This window comes from Mastomys coucha, unplaced genomic scaffold, assembly GCF_008632895.1.
Source record: "Mastomys coucha isolate ucsf_1 unplaced genomic scaffold, UCSF_Mcou_1 pScaffold21, whole genome shotgun sequence".
In the NCBI taxonomy this organism is placed as follows: Eukaryota; Metazoa; Chordata; class Mammalia; order Rodentia; family Muridae; genus Mastomys; species Mastomys coucha.
The window spans coordinates 184961406-184979975 of NW_022196904.1; the positions used below are offsets into that span (position 1 = coordinate 184961406).

General features: G+C 38.7%; 1 protein-coding gene across 1 annotated transcript in view; it reads left to right on the forward strand.

The window, feature by feature from the left end:
* Smc3 (structural maintenance of chromosomes 3) overlaps nt 1-18570 on the forward strand; it is a 38247-nt gene that overhangs the window by 12910 nt on the left and 6767 nt on the right. The window contains exons 8-21 of the mRNA XM_031390665.1: nt 572-689; nt 1544-1719; nt 2293-2373; nt 2751-2915; nt 3168-3289; nt 4386-4599; nt 9429-9532; nt 9629-9728; nt 10233-10393; nt 10777-10918; nt 12835-12985; nt 14990-15142; nt 16491-16642; nt 17204-17362. Coding sequence (XP_031246525.1) covers nt 572-689; nt 1544-1719; nt 2293-2373; nt 2751-2915; nt 3168-3289; nt 4386-4599; nt 9429-9532; nt 9629-9728; nt 10233-10393; nt 10777-10918; nt 12835-12985; nt 14990-15142; nt 16491-16642; nt 17204-17362 — 1998 coding nt within the window. The remainder of the gene's footprint in view (nt 1-571; nt 690-1543; nt 1720-2292; nt 2374-2750; nt 2916-3167; nt 3290-4385; nt 4600-9428; nt 9533-9628; nt 9729-10232; nt 10394-10776; nt 10919-12834; nt 12986-14989; nt 15143-16490; nt 16643-17203; nt 17363-18570) is intronic.

Here is an 18570-nt window from a genome sequence, read left to right on the forward strand (position 1 = left end):
GTCTACAGAGTGAGTTCCAGGACAGCCAGGGCTACACAGAGAAACCCTGTCTCGAAAAAAACAAAAAAGAAGAAAGAAAAAATTATTGATGTGTGTGCATGGTATGTGGGTACGTGTGCTACAGCTTGCATGTGGAGGTCCGAGAACAACCTTGTAGTCAGTTCTCGTTTTCCACCTTTATGTGGGTTCTGGTGGTCAAACTTGCCAGGGGTCAAATTGCCAGGTTTTAGCACAGACATTTGTATATCCAGTGAGCCATCTTCATACAATCTTGTTAGGATTTTAATATAGGCTGTTTGAAAAAAAAAAAAAGTCTGAAGTAGGGTGGAGAGATGGCTCAGTGGTTAAGAGCACTGTCTGTTCTTGTAGAGGACCCAGCTAGAGTCATGTGGATCTCTAAGTTTGAGGCTAGGCTGGTCTGTTTATTAAAGTTCCAGAACAGCCAGGGATACATAGATAGAACCTGCCTCAAAAAGAATCTGAACAATAAAACCTAAGAATTTTAACATAGAGTTTTTATTCTTAAGGAATAGGAATAGTCAATAGTTAATTGCTTTTTCCAAAATTATAGATCAACCAAATGGCAACAGCACCAGATTCTCAGAGATTAAAACTATTGAGAGAAGTAGCTGGTACTAGAGTATATGACGAACGTAAGGAAGAAAGCATCTCCCTGATGAAAGAAACAGGTAAAACAAACGTGTGCTGCATCCTTTCTCTTGTTAGTTATCTTTCTTGTGTTAATAATAGTTAAATGGTGGTGTCTTACCTCAGAAATACATCCTATAGGAATTGTCCTGGATGCTGAATAAAGCAAAGTTTAGTCTGAAGTACTTTAAGGTTTGAGGTTTCTAGTTTATCCTTGAGTAAAGAAAGCCTTTAAGTCAGCAGTTTTGACTCTGCTTCCTCAGAAGTGTTAGCAGAGGCTGGCAGCTGGGGTGCTTCTCCCTCCTCTCCAGATGCTGGCATAGCAGTCGTTACAAGTGCTAAATGGTTCAGAAACAGGTAGATGGAGTATAACGTGGAGTCCTTACTAGTATATTTACTACAAGAACCCAATTTGCTTAGAAACAAACGGTTGTAGGCTTAAAGATGGTAAATTGACATGACTTTAGGGTCTCTGGTCCCAAGACTTCCTGTCTGGAAACTTGTTTTGTAGATTATAGTAGTTAAGATGATGTCATGCCTAGATTATAGTTAAGTATGGAGATGACATGCAGTGCACTTAATGATAAAAACTGAGAGTCAGTGATGCTACTGATGCTCTTTTTCTTTAACGTTGTGGAATAGTACCCTGATGGGAAAAGTAGTGTGAACTGAGCGCCTTTTGCCACATGTAAGGGAAATTGTTAGAGTGTGAATTTGTTCATTTTTTCATTAAAAAACTTGATTGCTGTTTTTACATCTTAGATTTCATTACCACATGATATCAAAGAATGCTATATTCTAGAGGATAATTTTAGTTTATATTTTAAAAGTTTATATTATATGACAATTGTATTCACCACCATCTTCTTTCCATTGCTTTATTTTTGTTTTGAAGAGGGCAAACGGGAAAAGATCAATGAATTGTTAAAATACATTGAAGAGCGATTACATACGCTGGAGGAAGAAAAGGAGGAACTGGCCCAGTATCAGAAGTGGGACAAAATGAGGCGTGCCCTGGAGTATACCATCTATAACCAGGAGCTCAACGAGACTCGTGCTAAGCTTGATGAGGTCAGATACTTCCTTTACAGTCAGTGGGTTTATTTTATGAGCATGTTAACTTCTCTGCATTTGTACCTTTTAGTAATTTTTAATTAGAATTAAAAATGAAAACCTTTTGTTTGTGTGTGTTTTGAGATAGTTTTACTGTAAAACCCAGACTAGTCGTTGACTACTGAGTGTACATATAGATTCATTGGTTAATAATTTCCTTTAGGTTACTGTAAAGGCAATGTTTAGTGCTCTAATTATATCTAAAATACAGTAAAGGGTTTTTTTAGGCCAGATTTTTTTTCATACTTTAGAATGTATTTTGTAAAATAACGATGATGTTTTATACAAAATATTATTTTAGATTATCCTTGACTTAATGGGAAACAATTTTTCTTTATAAAATTTTAAGCAAGTGATTACTCTTAGTTTTTCTTGGCAGTTACAAAGTAATTTTAACTGTATGTTATAAAATGTTAGGGGGTTGGGGATTTAGCTCAGTGGTAAGGCCCTGGGTTCGGTCCTCAGCTCTGGGGAAAAAAAAAAGTTAGATACCCAGTTGAGTTAAAAATGGTAGGCTGTTTTGTTTTTCAGCTTTCTGCTAAGCGGGAAACAAGTGGAGAGAAATCCAGACAATTAAGAGATGCACAGCAGGATGCAAGAGATAAAATGGAGGTAAGATCATACATGAGCTTAGATTTTTTTGAATTTTCAACAGTTAAGAAATTTTTGTACCAGATGGTGACCATAAAGGGGACTAACAGAAGTTGAATATTGGAAAATAATTGTTGTATTAAGTTTCAAGTGAAAGAGAAGGATGGAGCCAGCAAAGTAGTGTGTATGGGTACAAGCCCAGCTGCATGAGTTCCATCTCTGGAATCATGTAAAAGTGACCAGAGAGAACCAGATCTATAAATTTGTCCTCTGGCCCTCTGTGCTCTGTGGCCTGTGTACCCTCAAGGTGTGTGTGCACGCAGGGCCACAAAAGTTTTGTAAAGACAGGGTTCTTCCGCCGTACTTCTGCTTATGACCTACTTTCTCTCTTTGATTAGGATATCGAGCGCCAGGTTAGAGAACTGAAAACAAAAATTTCAGCTATGAAAGAAGAAAAAGAACAGCTTAGTGCTGAAAGACAAGAGCAGATTAAGCAAAGGACCAAGTTGGAACTTAAAGCCAAGGATTTACAAGATGAGCTGGCGGGCAATAGTGAACAGCGGGTAAGTTCCCGCTGCAGATGAAGGCCGTGTGGATGGGCAGACTGCAGAGGTGACTGTCCCTGTGATGGATGCAGAATTGAGGTTTTGTAAAAGGTTTGCTACATTTGATTTGTACTCAGCTATCAACTTAGTAAGTGCTCTTTTTACTAATAGCTTAGTTGTAGAATTGAGTTATTTGAATTATTTTCATGAGAAAACTTTTTGCTGATGAATAAATTAAGCAGATTGTATTTTTACTTGCTTTATTTACAGAAACGTTTATTAAAAGAGAGGCAGAAGCTGCTTGAAAAAATAGAAGAAAAGCAGAAAGAACTGGCAGAAACAGAACCTAAATTCAACAGCGTAAAAGAAAAAGAAGAGCGAGGAATTGCTAGGTCTGAGAATTTTCACCAACAATTAACCTTGCTGCATAGTTGTTACCAGTGATCTCAGAGCGGTTCTAGGTTCTTGGTGTTTTGTTTAAAGAATTGGAAAAGATATATACACAAAAAGAAAATAATCAGTTTTATTAAGAGCAAAGCAAAAACACGTTTGAACACAAGCAGGTAGTTATCAGGAGGTTGTGAAGGGGAGTGACTTCTGTTGTTTGAAGTGGGGTAACGAGGCAGAAAGGAGTCGTAGCGCTGATTGCTTGTGATTTAGTTTTTGTTTCCTCTGTTTTTCTTCTCATGTTTTGCAGGTGCTTTTCCATGTTTCTGTTGAATTACTCTCCTAGCTGTAGTACATTAACATTTTTACATCACTCATATTTATTTTAGTGAACAGCCTGTTTATATTCTTTGCTCATTGTTGTGTAAGGATCCCCCACTTGTTTTTGCTTTTTTTTTTGAGACAGGGTTTCTCTGTGTAGCCCTGGCTGCCCTGGAACTCACTCTGTAGACCAGGCTGGCCTCAAACTCAAAAATCTACCTGCCTCTGCCTCCCAAGTGCTGGGATCAAAGGGATGCGCCACCATTGCCTGGCTTGTTATTTTATAGGAATGTTTTATGTAATCAGAATACTTGCATCCTATATGTTTAAAGCACTTCATATTATCAGAATGTTTTATTGTATAGTTGAAAGTTCATGTATTAGTTAAATATACTTCAGAGTATTTCTGAAAGTTCCTGAGGTAGAGCAGTAGCATTGTCTAGAATTTAGTGACCATTCAGATCTTGGGTCTACAATCCTTAGTAAAGGGATTATTCTGCTTGTAATTTTGATCTTAAAAGTTCCTTTCGTGATAGTAAAGTAAAAAGCAGGTGGTGCAGGAGCTTCATTAGTCAGCAGTTATTTTAGCACTGAGCCCCTTCCCCTGTTTACTTCACTGTGCTCGTCACGCGTGGAGGTGAGCTTTTCTTCCTTCTACCATATGGGTTCTAAGCCATCTCAACAATCTATAATTCCTGGGCAGCGTAACTTTTAAAAGGATAGTTTCGATGGGCTTGATAATTACAATTAATTTTTATTTCTTGTATTTGTCTTCTGTAGATTGGCTCAAGCTACACAGGAAAGAACTGATCTTTATGCAAAGCAGGGTCGTGGGAGCCAGTTTACATCAAAAGAAGAAAGGGATAAGTGGATTAAAAAGGAACTGAAGTCTTTAGATCAGGCTATTAATGATAAGAAAAGACAAATTGCTGCCATACACAAGGATTTGGAGGATACCGAGGCAAATAAAGAGAAAAATCTGGAGCAGTATAATGTAAGAAAAATCTTGCTTTATATTTTTTGGTTTGGTTTGTTGATTGAGACAATGTCTTACTCTGTTACTCAGGCTATTTCTGTAATTCACTGTGTACCCCAGGCTGTCCCTAAACTCAAAGCAATCTTGCTTCAGTCTCCTAAATGTTAGAAATATAGGCATGCGCCATAGCTGACCATAAGAATAAGAACTTTAGTAAATTTTTTGAAATTAATAAGATAAACATACATTTTATCTGCTTTGTTTGTGTTGCTTTAAGTAAACTTGCATGCTTAAAAGTCTTTTTTTTCTTTTTTTTTTCCTTGATTTTTTGAGGCAGGGTTTCTCTGTATATCGCCGGCTGTCCTGGAACTCACTCTGTAAACCAGGCTGGCCTCGAACTTAGAAATCCGACTGCCTCTGCCTCCCAAGTGCTGCGATTAAAGGCGTGCGCCACCACCGCCTGGCAAAAATCTTTTTTTTTTTTTTTTAAACAAAACAAAACACTTAGTGTTTGTATGTGTGTAGGTCAGAGGGCAGCTTGTAGGACTCAGATCTCTCCTTCAAATGGTTCATCTGAGATAATTAGGCGTGGAAACAAGTCGTCTTACCCATGTGCCAGCACCCCAGCTCCACCATGCTGTTCTTAAAATGAACAAAGAAGTCACTCAGTTAGAAAGAGCCACCACAGTTTAGTACATACAGTGTATCTTAGTCAGGGTTTGGATTCCTCACAAAACATCATGACCAAGAAGCAAGTTGGGGAGGAAAGGGTTTATTCAGTTTACACTTCCATATTGCTCTTAATCACAAAAGGAAGTCAGGACTGGAACTCAAGTAGGTCAGAAAGCAGGAACTGATGCAGAGGCCATGGAGGGATGTTCCTTACTGGCTTGCTTCCCCTGGCTTGTTCAGTCTGCTCTCTTATAGAACCCAGGACTTCCAGCCCAGGGATGGCACCACCCACAAGGGGTCCTCCCTCCTTGATCACTAATTGAGAAAATACTTTACAGCTGGATCTCATGGAGGCATTTCCTCAGTGATAAATCCAGGCTGTGTCAAGTTGACACACAAAACCAGCTGTGCAGTGTTCTATTGTCTTTACTTTCATTAATGCAGGTGTGGAGATTCTCTCCTTCCACTGTGTGGGTCTTGGGGATTGAATTCAGGTCTTGGGATTTACCCACTAAGCCTTGTCAGTGGCTCTTGATTTTGTTTCCTAAGGATAGTTAGTCCATGCTAGTGAATGTTTGCATCGATTGAGTATATTTTATTTTATCTATTTTTAAGTGATTTGTTTTTATGTGCATTGGTGTTTTGCTTGCATGTGTGTCTGTGTGAGCTATCTCTCTAGCTCCTAGACTGAGTATATTTTAAATGTTTTCAATACTTCATAGTCCACCTTTATTTTTATTCATTTATTTGTGTGTGTGTCTGTGTGTGTGTGTGTGTGTGTGTGTGTGTGTGTTGCCCTGGCTGGCCTGGACTCTTTCTGTAGATCAGGCTGGCTTCAAACTCACAGAAATATGCCTGCCCTTGCCTCCTGAGTGCTGCGATTAAAGGTGTGCACCACCACTTCTTGACTCTGCCATTGCTTTTTAATGTGTCAGACAAATCTAAGATAAATTTATATTAATTTTTAAATAATTTTCAGTTTCTTATTCTAACAGTTTTTACTTTTTTAGACATTTTCTTTTGACATATATTTGGGTATGTTTTTGTGTTGGTATGTGTGGAGGCCAGAAGAGGATATTGGATCCTGTGGAGCTTTATAACTTACTGCAAAATATTTTTGTTAGTTAGAATAATAGTGATTTTTAAAAATTCTTTCTAAATGAATTAAACATCGTTTACATATTTAGCTAAAATTTTTCTTAAAACTCGAAATAGAGGATGGAAATTTTAATTCAGCTTAAGAAAGAACTCACATCTCCATGCACGTCTGTACAAGTGTGATTGAAAGGTTGTAGGGTTGATGAGAAGGGACTGAAGGACAGGTGTCCAGGAAAGAAAACACCTTTACCCTTTGAGGTCTACTCTAGCTGGTTGTTGGTTTCAAAAACATGAAAAACCATAAAATATTAAGATACATGTGTGTAGATAGATATATAAACACATGTATTTAAGTGTTTTTTAACTTAAGCACACACATGCTTACTTCTTTTGTTTTCATTTTATTTGCTTTTATTTTCATTTTATGTTGAGCTTATCTCTGAGCCATAAGGTTCAGTTTGTTTCTCTAGTTCTTCTGGGATATCTTTTTCTTCTGTACAACCTCCTTTTCTGATTTAGGAATACTTTGTTACATTTTATTGAGGATCATGTCAGTGTGGATTAATTGAACTGTGAGCTCTGTAAATTTGACAGTGCATCTCCGGTGCTCCGTTCACCTGCATATGTTTGGTGAGCAGAGAATCTTGTAAGTTTTCAGTGTTCTTCTCTGTAGTTTTAAGCATGTGCAGCAAAACTTCACTTTGGGCCATAACCCCAAGTTCAACCCCATTGCTCTGTCTGGGCATATGTAATGATATCATTGATATCCACCAAAAATGCCACCATTGATTGTGTCTTTAAAGTTACATCTTCCTGATACGTGGAGGCTTTCCCCATACACACACATTCTTGCTGGCCTAGGCAGTTTCAAGCCTGGTTTTTTTTTTTTTTTTTTTTTTTTTTTTTTTTTTTTTTTTTTTTTTGAGACAGGGTTTCTCTGTGTAGCCCTGGCTGTCCTGGAACTCACTCTGTAGACCAGGCTGGCCTCGAACTCAGAAATCCACCTGCCTCTGCCTCCCAAGTGCTGGGATCAAAGGCGTGCGCCACCATCACTCGGCTTCAAGCCTGTTCTTAAAATGAACACAGAAGATTTGAATTTTCAGATTTATACAACTTTATAGGGTTTTATGGATAAGAAAGTAGTGAACCGTTTTCATAGCTCGCCTCACACTGCTTATGGAAAGAGCTCTGCGCTGATATTTTTGATGTCATGCTCAGATTGTTTCTTTTGTGTATAAATAGTGGTTAGGGTTTCCAGAGGACTTCTATGCAAATATAGTTCTTAAAGTTGGATAAAAATGCAATTCAATATTAGATCCAGGATTTTATATTTTACTTACTTGCTATCTTTCTCTAATCTGCTTTAGTCTAGACTATTCCCACAAACTTAGCTTTTTGTCATTTCCTATAAAATACATATATGTTAACTTTCACCTTTGCATGTGCCTAAAACCTTTTGGGTTTTTGAAGACACTGTTCTTTTCTTTGTGCTGTTTAATTCTTAATTATACAAACAAAAACACAATAGGGAACAAATAATTCAGTGTTGAGTACAGTTACCAGGGATAATAGACAATAGTGGACTGATCTTGAAAGAATAGTGTACTCTGTATGTTAGAATAGGAAATACAACTCTGCTAGGTAGTTATGGGGCTTGGGTGATAGCTCTGCAGATTAAGGTGTTTGCCACTACGTCTGATGATCTGACTTAGATCCCTGGAACCCTTAAGGTGGAAGATGAAAACCAATTCCGCCAAGTTGTTTTCGGACCTTCATATACATGCTGAGGAGGAACATAAACACGCACATGAACACACACCGACTTAGGTAGGTGGGTGAAACTAGGAAGGGTAGTTTCACTATGATAGCTCCACATCCTTCTTGAAATAAGGAAAACTAAGGAACTGCCAACAGCATTAGAGAATCCCGATCCCCTTTATTTTTTGTTTTTCCAACACAGCATCTCACTATGTAGCTCTGACTGTCTTGGAACTCACAGAGATAGACCTGCCTCTGCCTCCTGAGTGCTGGGACTAAAGGTGTATGCCCTCACACCAGGCTAATGTATTTTTTAGCACCAGTACTATTAACAATGAAATGCCTTTTTACCGTGTAGTACAGCTACATGCTTGTCAAACCAACTTTAAGAATTTTCTGTTTCTGGTGCTGTCTTGACCTAGTCAAATGTTATGGAGGAGAAACTCCTAGTACTTCTCATGTAAATTAAGCCTGGTGTTTGATATAGCTTTTGTTCCTTCTGACAATTTTGATAAACTCTCTACTGATGTAGCTCAGAGGTAGAGCACTTGATAAAAATTGTGGGACATACTGAAGGAATACTAACGTTTAGATCATTTATACATACATATATAGTCATACTTATTTATATTTATTATGTATGTGTAGGTCATGGAGGACAACGCACTAGAGTTCATTTGTTCTTTATAACATGTGGACCCCATGACAGTGCAGGCCATAGGCTTGCACAGCAAGTGTCCTCACTTGCTCAGCTAGCTATCTTGCCAGCCCCTTTTAATTTTTTTTAACTTGCCATACAGAGTAATGGGTTTTATTATAGCTTTAGTTTTGTTTGTTTGTTTTGTATTTTGAGACAAGATCTCGCTACATAGCCTGACTGTCTTGAAACTCACCATGGAGACAAGGCTGGCCTGCACTCACAGAGGTCCACCTGCCTCTGTCTTCTGAATGCTTCTGAATGCTTGACACGTGCCACCATCCCAGCTTACATTCTCGTACTTCTATGCAGTGCTTTGTTCTCATCTACCACTTCCCCAGCCTCTCCCCTCCCGCTGTTGCTTCTCTCTGCCTTCTTGTCACATATCCCATTACCTCATCAGTAACCATTCGTTTCCATGGTGTGTATCTTCAGATTCTCTTATGTCTAGTGACCCTGTTGAAACTGGGTTTTTAGTTGCTTCTTTCATGTATAGCCAATATATAATAAATTGGACATATTTAAATTATCTCATTTTCTTGTATTTCAGTATATATATCTGCTGTTTGTCACTATGGATTAAATTGATGATAATAAACTAGAAAATTTTTTTTTTCCATAGAAATTGGATCAGGATCTCAATGAAGTCAAAGCTCGAGTTGAAGAACTGGACAGAAAATATTATGAAGTAAAAAATAAGAAAGATGAACTACAAAGTGAAAGAAAGTTAGTAGACTAAGATATGTTGTAATTTCAACGTAGTCTTTGTTTGATTTTAGTATGTATCTTAAATACTGTTCACACCTCACTCTTATTCATCAGTTACTTGTGGAGAGAGGAGAATGCAGAACAACAAGCACTTGCTGCTAAAAGAGAAGACCTTGAGAAGAAGCAGCAACTTCTTAGAGCGGCCACAGGAAAGGTAAGTGGGTCTTGTTGGCTCACCTACCATCAGTACCTACTGCCCGTGCGTGTTCCAAGGACAAGATGGCAGAGCCAGATCACTCACAAGTGTGACGTGCTTGAGCTATGTTGGCAGTTTTTCTTTGTCTTTTATTTGCTTTATACTTTTCTGCTTTGTTTTACTTGTAAGGTCTACTCATTTAGCTCAAACTGGCCTCAGACTCGTGGTTCTGCTCAGCTCACTGAGTGTTGGAAGCACAGTGGTGCCATCAGACCTGGTTCATTACCCATATTAAATAATGAAAGGCATTTTGGTTATTAGATGAAGAGCCCATTTTAAACTTTAGCATCATAGAACAGAACCCACAATAATGTAAAATGTAGTTACCATATTTCAGGTGGATGATATGCTAGCTAGTATTTAATTTTAGTATTATGTCTGATTGAATGGTGGTGTAGGCTCATTTCTGGACATCAAGAGTGTCACTGGGGATGCTAACATTTTTCGTTAATTACTTTCCAGGCCATTTTAAACGGAATAGATAGCATTAACAAAGTGCTAGAACATTTTCGGCGAAAAGGTATAAACCAACATGTTCAAAATGGCTACCATGGCATCGTAATGAATAACTTTGAGTGCGAACCAGCTTTCTATACTTGTGTGGAAGTCACTGCTGGTAACAGGTGAGGTTTGGGGATTTTTTTTTTGTTTGTTTATTTGGTTTTTGTTTTGCCTGACATTTAAATGAGTTTTGTTGTTTTTCTTTTAAAGATAAAGGAGAAATGAGAATAATCTAAAAACAATTTTGTAATTGTAGTACAATATGTCTTCCATTAGCGTCTTATCCTTGGTTCTGTATATAACTTTCTGGTAAGGAAGTAGGCGCTAGATACTTGTTCTAATTTCAGAAACTCGAACTTTACCCTTTGGGGGTTCCCATGTCATTGGAAGTTTTTCTTCAGGTAAATTGATTGGATTGCATAGAAGAATGTGAGTTGCTCAGTCCCTGAGGTGTCTGACACCTTGCAGCCTGGCAATGAGGATGTGTCTGATTCTGTCTATGCAGGCTATTCTATCACATCGTTGATTCAGATGAAGTCAGCACAAAAATCTTAATGGAGTTCAATAAGATGAATCTTCCTGGAGAGGTGACTTTCCTGCCTCTGAACAAGTTAGACGTGAGGGACACTGCCTATCCTGAGACTAACGTGAGTCACAGTTACAGTCTCACTAAGTTGTTCTTATCATGACATCTGCTTAGTGCGTGCTGGTGCTTAGGCACATGGGGATTCTGTGGACTTAGTACTGGGTTGAGCTGAGTGGGGAGAGGTCAGCCAATTCATGGAGCAGAACATTGTATATATGCTCATCTTCAGAGTGACAGCAGGCTTAGGAATTAGGAAGAGTTCCCCAAGAATCCTGTCACATAAGAAGATTATACTAAGGCTTTCTGAATTGCCAGCTGTGGTAATGTTAATTGTTTTGAGGTATTTGATCTCACCATGTTGATTGTTGTAGCAAACTGCCTTGCTCTAGGATTAATGCTGAACCTGTATTAGAATGATTGGTAATTTAAGGAGAATATTGAGAATCTTTCCTCCTTTCAAATCTACTAATTTTACTTTGAAGTTCTGGGGAGGAAAATTGAGGCTCACAGATATGAGGTCTTAGGGATGAAACAAGACACAAAAGAAAGCTGGGGTGATGACTCTGGGTGAAGGCATGTGCTGCCAAGTCTGACTACCCAGGGTCCATCCCTGGAACCCACCTGGTAGACGGAGACAACTGAGTCTTTCAAATTGTCCTCTGCCCTCTGTATGCGTGCTGTGACATGTCCAAACATGTTCATACACATGCAATGCAGGCTTGTGCACACACACACACATACACACACACATATACTTTCTGTAAAGAGAGAGAGCTTTAGATCAATATGTGTAGCTCATTGGAAGAACAGTTGTGCAATGTGCATGGTGCTCTGGGTTCCATCCTCAGCACGGCAGACAGACAGACAGGCAGGCAGGCAGGCAGGCAGAAGAATGGATTGCAGTGTGGTTCTTTTGCACAGTAAAAAGTGACTTATTAAAATAACATGCCAGAAAGTTAGAAGGTACAGCAGTCTGAATAGTGATCACCTTCAGTAGATAACCACAGAGGTAGCTGCAGTGTGGCTAGAAATGACTTCTGGACTGTAGTGTATTCCCTGTGCTATACGGTGGCTACATTGGTATTCTCTAATTGTTAAAAAGTCCTGTTCTGAGTTTAGGGAAGAAAATTAATATGGTATGTGTATGTGCTTATGTACAAGTAGAGGCCAGAGAATGTCCTCCTCTACCCTCTTCAGCATAGTTTTTGAGACAGGGTCATTTCACTAAATCTGAACCTCACTAATTGCTTAGATTTGCTTGTCCAGTGAGCTCCAGGGATCCACCTATCTCCAGTCTCCCTGCACCCCATCTGGGTTCACAGGTGTGCTGTGTGCTGCCATGGGTACTGGCTCTACATTTGAATCCTCATGCTTACACAGGAAAAGAAATACTATCTGAAAAAGTATTTTTCTGAATATCTAATTTAGATGTCTGCCATATCAGTTAGAACACTGAGGAAATATTAGTTTTATACCTTTACCTTTTATATCCCATATACTTTCTAATTTTTTTATATTTTACTTCATTTACTCTTTACAACTTTATAAGGAAGGTCTGTTATTACATTCTTGAACGCATAGTAGGTCTTAACTAGATAAGTTAAGCAAGTACTCCAAAGAAAACATCTAGAGGTGGAACCAGTAGTTAAGGTTTCATGGTCAGTTTAAGAGTTGTTCTTTCGGGTTGGGGATTTGGCTCAGTGGTAGAACACTTGCCTAGCAAGCGCAGGGCCCTGGGTTCAGTCCTCAGCTCTGGGGGAAAAAAAAGACAAAGAGTTCACAGTAATCAGCTGCTAACCCTTTGGTTACAGAAGCAGAATTTCCATGGTAGTTCAGTAGAAGGATTTTTCTAATGACCTCTGTATAAAGGCCACTTGTCTTTTATTTCATAAAGATATAGATGATAGTAATAATTCTACAAACAGTTTTTAATCAACTATGTGACAGTATTTTTCCTAATAAACATATTTGTTGCAGGATGCTATTCCTATGATCAGTAAACTGAGGTACAATCCCAGATTTGACAAAGCTTTCAAGCATGTATTTGGAAAGACACTCATCTGTCGGAGCATGGAGGTCTCAACTCAGCTGGCCCGTGCTTTCACTATGGACTGTATCACTTTGGAAGGTTTGTAATAGTAATTAGCTTTACACACATGCTGACAAGATAGTTAACATGAGATGTGTAATCTGTCACTTGGGCTATACATATTTGGTGTGTACATTGGAGGTTTTAGAAGAGTGTAGATCCATACTTGTAAGTGTAAACATTTGGTCACTGGCACAGTATGCTCCTTTGGCTGGTGAACAGTGAAGCCTATGGACTTTTTCTCAAAAATTAAAATGTGTTATATAAAATGCCTTGAATCACTAAGAGACCAGTTTATTGGATAATTTCCAAAATAATTTTAATATGATTCTTTAAAATAATAGTTGAAAATGGATCTAATAACTTTTTTTTTTTTTGAAACAAGATCTCACCTGTATAGCTGTGGTTAGCTTGGAACTCATATGTAGACCAGATGGCCTCAGACTCGGAGGTCTGCTCACCTCTGCCTCTCATCACACCCAGCTAACTACCAAAATTTCAAAAATTTGAAGCTTCGTTAAATAACATTTTGAGATAACTATTTTCTTTATGAAGAAGTATAAGTGCTAATCATGCTACATTTCCTTCCAAGAATAGTAGAATAAACTTTTCCCACTCAAATATAGTTGAATTTATCTGTGTTAATTCATGCATTATTTTAATAATGCAGTTTAGTGTATTCATTTTTGTTTAATTTCTCAAAGTAGCATACCCACATTGTCAAACCGTCTAAACGAAAATAAACTTTAAACCTTACAGCAGTTCATGTCTAGAACTTAGCAAGTGTCTCTTAGCAAGGACAGTCCAAGTACATTGTCATACCTCAGTATTTGAACTTAGCAAGTGTCTCTTAGCAAGGACAGTCCAAGTACATTGTCACACCTCAGTATTTGAACATCACTAAATGACAGTGCCTCCTGTCTCCCTCCTCTTTTGGCACTTGGGGGTGGAAGATCAGGGAATGGGACACAGGGTCTCACTACACAGCTCTGGCTATCCTGGGACTCAACTAATGTATACCAGACTGTAGGAGCTCACAGATCCTCCTGTCTCTGTCACCCAGGTGCTGCGGTTAAAGGCCTGCACCACTGCCCAACTCCTCCCCGTCACCTCCCTAGCAAGTAACTGTGACAATGTCCATTCTTCGGGCTTGTCATATTTGTTCCAGTCAGCATTCTTGGCCTGACTACTTTATGAGTGATGTTTGTTTCTTAGGATGTGTCCTACTACTCATGTGCTAAAGTTTAGCATGTCTCTCAGGTAAGGAAGGGTACTTTACTTATAGCTAAGTCTAAGTGAGGCTATTAGGACTCTGAGCTCTAGTCATGGTGGAGCACATCTTTTTCCCAACGTTCAAGCTGCGGGGCATGTGGATCTCCACTTTCAGACCAGCCTGGTCTACATCACTAGTTCCAAGACAGCCAAGATTGCATATTGAGACCCTGTTGCTCAAAAATAAATACATAGAAAAGTCTACATGCATACATACCTGTCAGTTGCTTAAGAATGCTTTGTTGATAAACATCCTTGTTACTAATAGCTGGGTTTCAGAGCAGTGGTCCTTCTCTCATTTATTCTGCTTGTCACTTTGGCAGAGAGCCCTCCTCTTAGGTTTGTAGGTGTTGGTGGATTCTTACTTTAAATTCACTGTGATTCCACATTTTCTCAATTGTTGATGTTCAGATCTTCCCAAATTAAAGACTACCAATTTTATATTGAGAAGTAAGATATTTTGGGGGTCAGAAGGTGGTGGTGGTGTACACCTTTAAATCCCAGCATTTGGGAGGCAGAGGCAGGCAGATCTCTTGAGTTTGAGGACAGCCAGGGATACACAGGGAAGCCGCCTTGTCTTGAAAAAAAAAAAAAAACAAAAAAACAACAAAAAAAGAAAAGTAGGATAGTAGGATACTTAAGAATAAGCAGAACTCTTGACTTTCCCTCTTAAGTCTCTTGTTGTTAAAGCCCTTGGGTTAGGATTTCATTATAAGTTACTTGTTGACTAGAGGCTGGTAAACAGAATGACTCCTTCCATTTTGTCTATAGGTGATCAAGTCAGCCATCGAGGTGCTCTGACTGGAGGCTATTATGACACAAGAAAGTCTCGACTTGAGTTACAGAAAGACGTTAGAAAGGCTGAAGAGGAGCTGGGTGAGCTTGAAGCAAAGCTCAATGAAAACCTACGCAGAAACATCGAGAATATCCTTCTGTGCTGAGCTTGGCAGGATACTGCAGAAAAAGACAGCATTTAATGGCATGTGCTGTCTTGTATGTTAGACGCTTTTTTTCATGAATATTGGAGGGGAATGTTGCACATTTCATTTTGCTTTTTATTTAAACACAAGAGTTTAACTTCTGAAGATGACTAAGAGATTTAAAAAATAATACTGATTTTTGTTTCACTGTTAAGTAGACAATACTAGTGCATGCTTTGAAGAAATAGAACTTGAGCAACAGAACTCAAGGTTGTCAGACCAAAAGGGCGAGTGGAAGGGAAGACTGGCTGATGTTCCAAGGAGGGTAGCATCAGTCATGGGGTTAAATAGATGTCAAGTCCACTTAGTGGGTGCAAGCACTGGAAGACATCTCAAAAATTGCGGTGTATTTGTTAGTGGATGCAACAACAACAGCTTTCTAATTATGAGTATCTGCAGGTATTCCAAATAAGTGTAGTGCTACATGGAGGGGTGGCAAGTTCAGCTCCAGCAGAGCACTTTGTAATGTGCATTTCTTAAATCCACCGTGCTGCTTTTGGTGGGTGTCCTGTTTGTAGATGGAAAAGACAGGTCCTCAGCTGTGCCCGCCAGGATCTGTGTGGAATGCTTTGAGAACTGCTTAAAGGTGGCAAGATGTCAGGGCAGAATATGAGGAGGTCTCAAGAAAAAGGATGCTTGTGTGTTGGATGCTGGCTCAGTGGGTAAAATGATTGCAGCACAAGCATGAAGACCTGAGTTCGGATCCCCCGCACTCATGTGAAAGGCTGGCTGTGGTGGTGCTCTTCTTGGTGAAGGTTGGGGACAGGTGGAGACTAGGAGTTTTTACTGGCTAGTGAGTTTAACCTGCTGGTGCTTTCCAAACTCATGAAGAAATACTGCCTTAAAAAGTAATGTGGAGAACAGTAAAAGAAGACAACAAATGTTAACCTCTGCCCTTTACCCACATTTGTCCATGTCTCCCATTCCATACACTCAAATACATGAGAGAGGATGTTGACAGCTTCCAGCTATCAATCAATATTTGACATTCTGTTTAGATTTCATTATTTCACATTAGGCGAGGCTGTGCTTCATACCTGAGTCACCAAAGCAGTGCCTTCTGCATATTACATTTTTTTAATGAAAATACACTTAAGTACATATGTATGTATGTTTGTGTATATAGAGTAAAATGTGTGGCAAAATGCTTCAAGTTTCTTTTATAACTGGACATTTTTGGTGATAGTATTTAAAGGAGAGGCTTCATGATGATAGGTTTGTAAGAAATGAGGAGAATCTAGAGTATAGAGTATATTTACAACCTTAAGAGAATTTCCCTTAGCCTTGTATATGGATTAATAATGAAATTGATCAGTTGATGAACCAAATGCAGCAGATAGAGACCCAACAAAGGAAATTTAAAGCGTCCAGAGATAGCATATTATCAGAAATGAAGATGCTAAAAGAGAAGAGACAGCAGTCAGAAAAGACCTTCATGCCAAAGGTCCGTAAGTATGTCTCGTTACAGTTTTGCTTTAGTGTAGACTTGGGGTGGATCATAGATTTTACATGTATCATTGATTTCATGCTTTATATATCAGTAGTAAAAGAAAAAAAGATGTTTTCTTATTCAAAAATAGTTTGTCAATTTTTGTTTTTACACTATACCTGAATAGTTATAATATTTATCTCTTCTCTCAGTTTTGCATTATAAATACATACATAGCTCTATCAATTGAATTTAGTATGGAGGGGTACTTTGTGAGAGCTTTGCCCAGAATCCTTGGCTCCAACTCCCTGGCACCAAAAAGTGAAAAAAATTTAGTTAGTACACATGTTTGTTTCTTTCGGTTTTTATCCCAATAAACCTATCCTATCTTATAAGTCTTATAAGCACAAAATGCCTTTAATAAATCTAGCAGCAGCTTATCAATATTGTAGTACTTAAGTAATAATTGAGTTGATAGAGTTGTTAGCTCACTTAAACTATACATAGTTTTCAGTATTTTAATGGTACTAGGTGTTAACATAGTAGCTAATATTAATAATTGATCATCTCATGTAGCAACGTAGCTTACAGAGCTTGGAGGCCAGTCTGCATGCCATGGAGTCTACCAGAGAGTCACTGAAAGCGGAGCTGGGGACAGACTTGCTTTCCCAGCTCAGTCTGGAAGACCAGAAGAGAGTCGACGCACTGAACGATGAGATCAGGCAGCTGCAGCAGGCAAGTACACCCAACAGTGAAGAAAACCTGTTGAAGACTGGCTGTTGTTAGAGGCACGGGAAGACCCTATCTCAAAAAAGTATAAGTATTCAAAAGAGAATAATGTTAAAAAAAATAGGAAAACCAGACATGCAACTTGACTACCCACGAGAGTAAGGTTTTTGGTACATTTGTCTAAGCTGTTCTGGATATTTTAGAATTACACATGAAATCTTCATTTTCTTTTGTCTTATTTAGTACATGTTGATAAATGCAGTGGTCACTTTTGATAAAAATAACATCAACAGAAGCAGCTTTAGAGAGAAGGGTTTGGCTATAGCATAGTACTGGGATCAGTACTGTGAGACTCATGGTTTCAGGAGCTTGAGGCAGCTGGTCACTGCATCTGAAGCAGAGGGAAGCAAAGCTTGTATTGAGCTTGCTTTCTTTTATGCAGTTCAGATCCTCAGCCCATGGAATGGTGCCTCTTACATTCAGAGTAGGTCTTCCCACCTCAAATAACCTTAGATAACTCCTGTCCTGTCTCCTGGATGGTGTAGAGCCTGTCAGGTAGATGTGTTAATCACAGTGGTAGCCGGTTAGCTCTCTGTATATGCACTTACATCCATATGCATGCATACACAGAATGCTGACATAACCTTTTTTGTATATATTTTCATTAAATGTTGTAATATTTGGTTTTATTTTTTCCTGTAGATGAGGTCTCCACATGTAGCTTAGTCTGTCCCACTCGTGTGTGTGTGTGTGTGTGTGTGTGTGTGTGTGTGTGTGTCTGTGTGTGCGTGTGTAGCATTGTACTTGTACATTCACACATGTGGAGGTCAGAAGACAACTCCTGGGAATGATTCTCTTTTCTACCATGTGAATTCTGGGATGGAACTCAGGTTTTTAGTCTTGGCAGCAAACACTGAACCATTTTGCTAGCCCATGACTTTTGATTTTTATTTTCATACATAGATCCAAACAATCAACAGAGTCCAAAAATTTAAAATGGGAAAAGAATGTTGTTTTTGGTAGCCCTGTGTCTTTTATTCTTGTTTAATATGTGTAGGTGTTTTGCCTGCGTGTGTATATGTATGTATACGACTTAAATGCCTGGTGCCCTAGGAGGCCAGAAAAGGATGTCAGATCCCCTGGACCTGGAGATAGAGATGAGTTGTGAGCCACTGTGTTGGTGTTCTTTTTTTTTTTTTTTTTTTTTTTTTTTT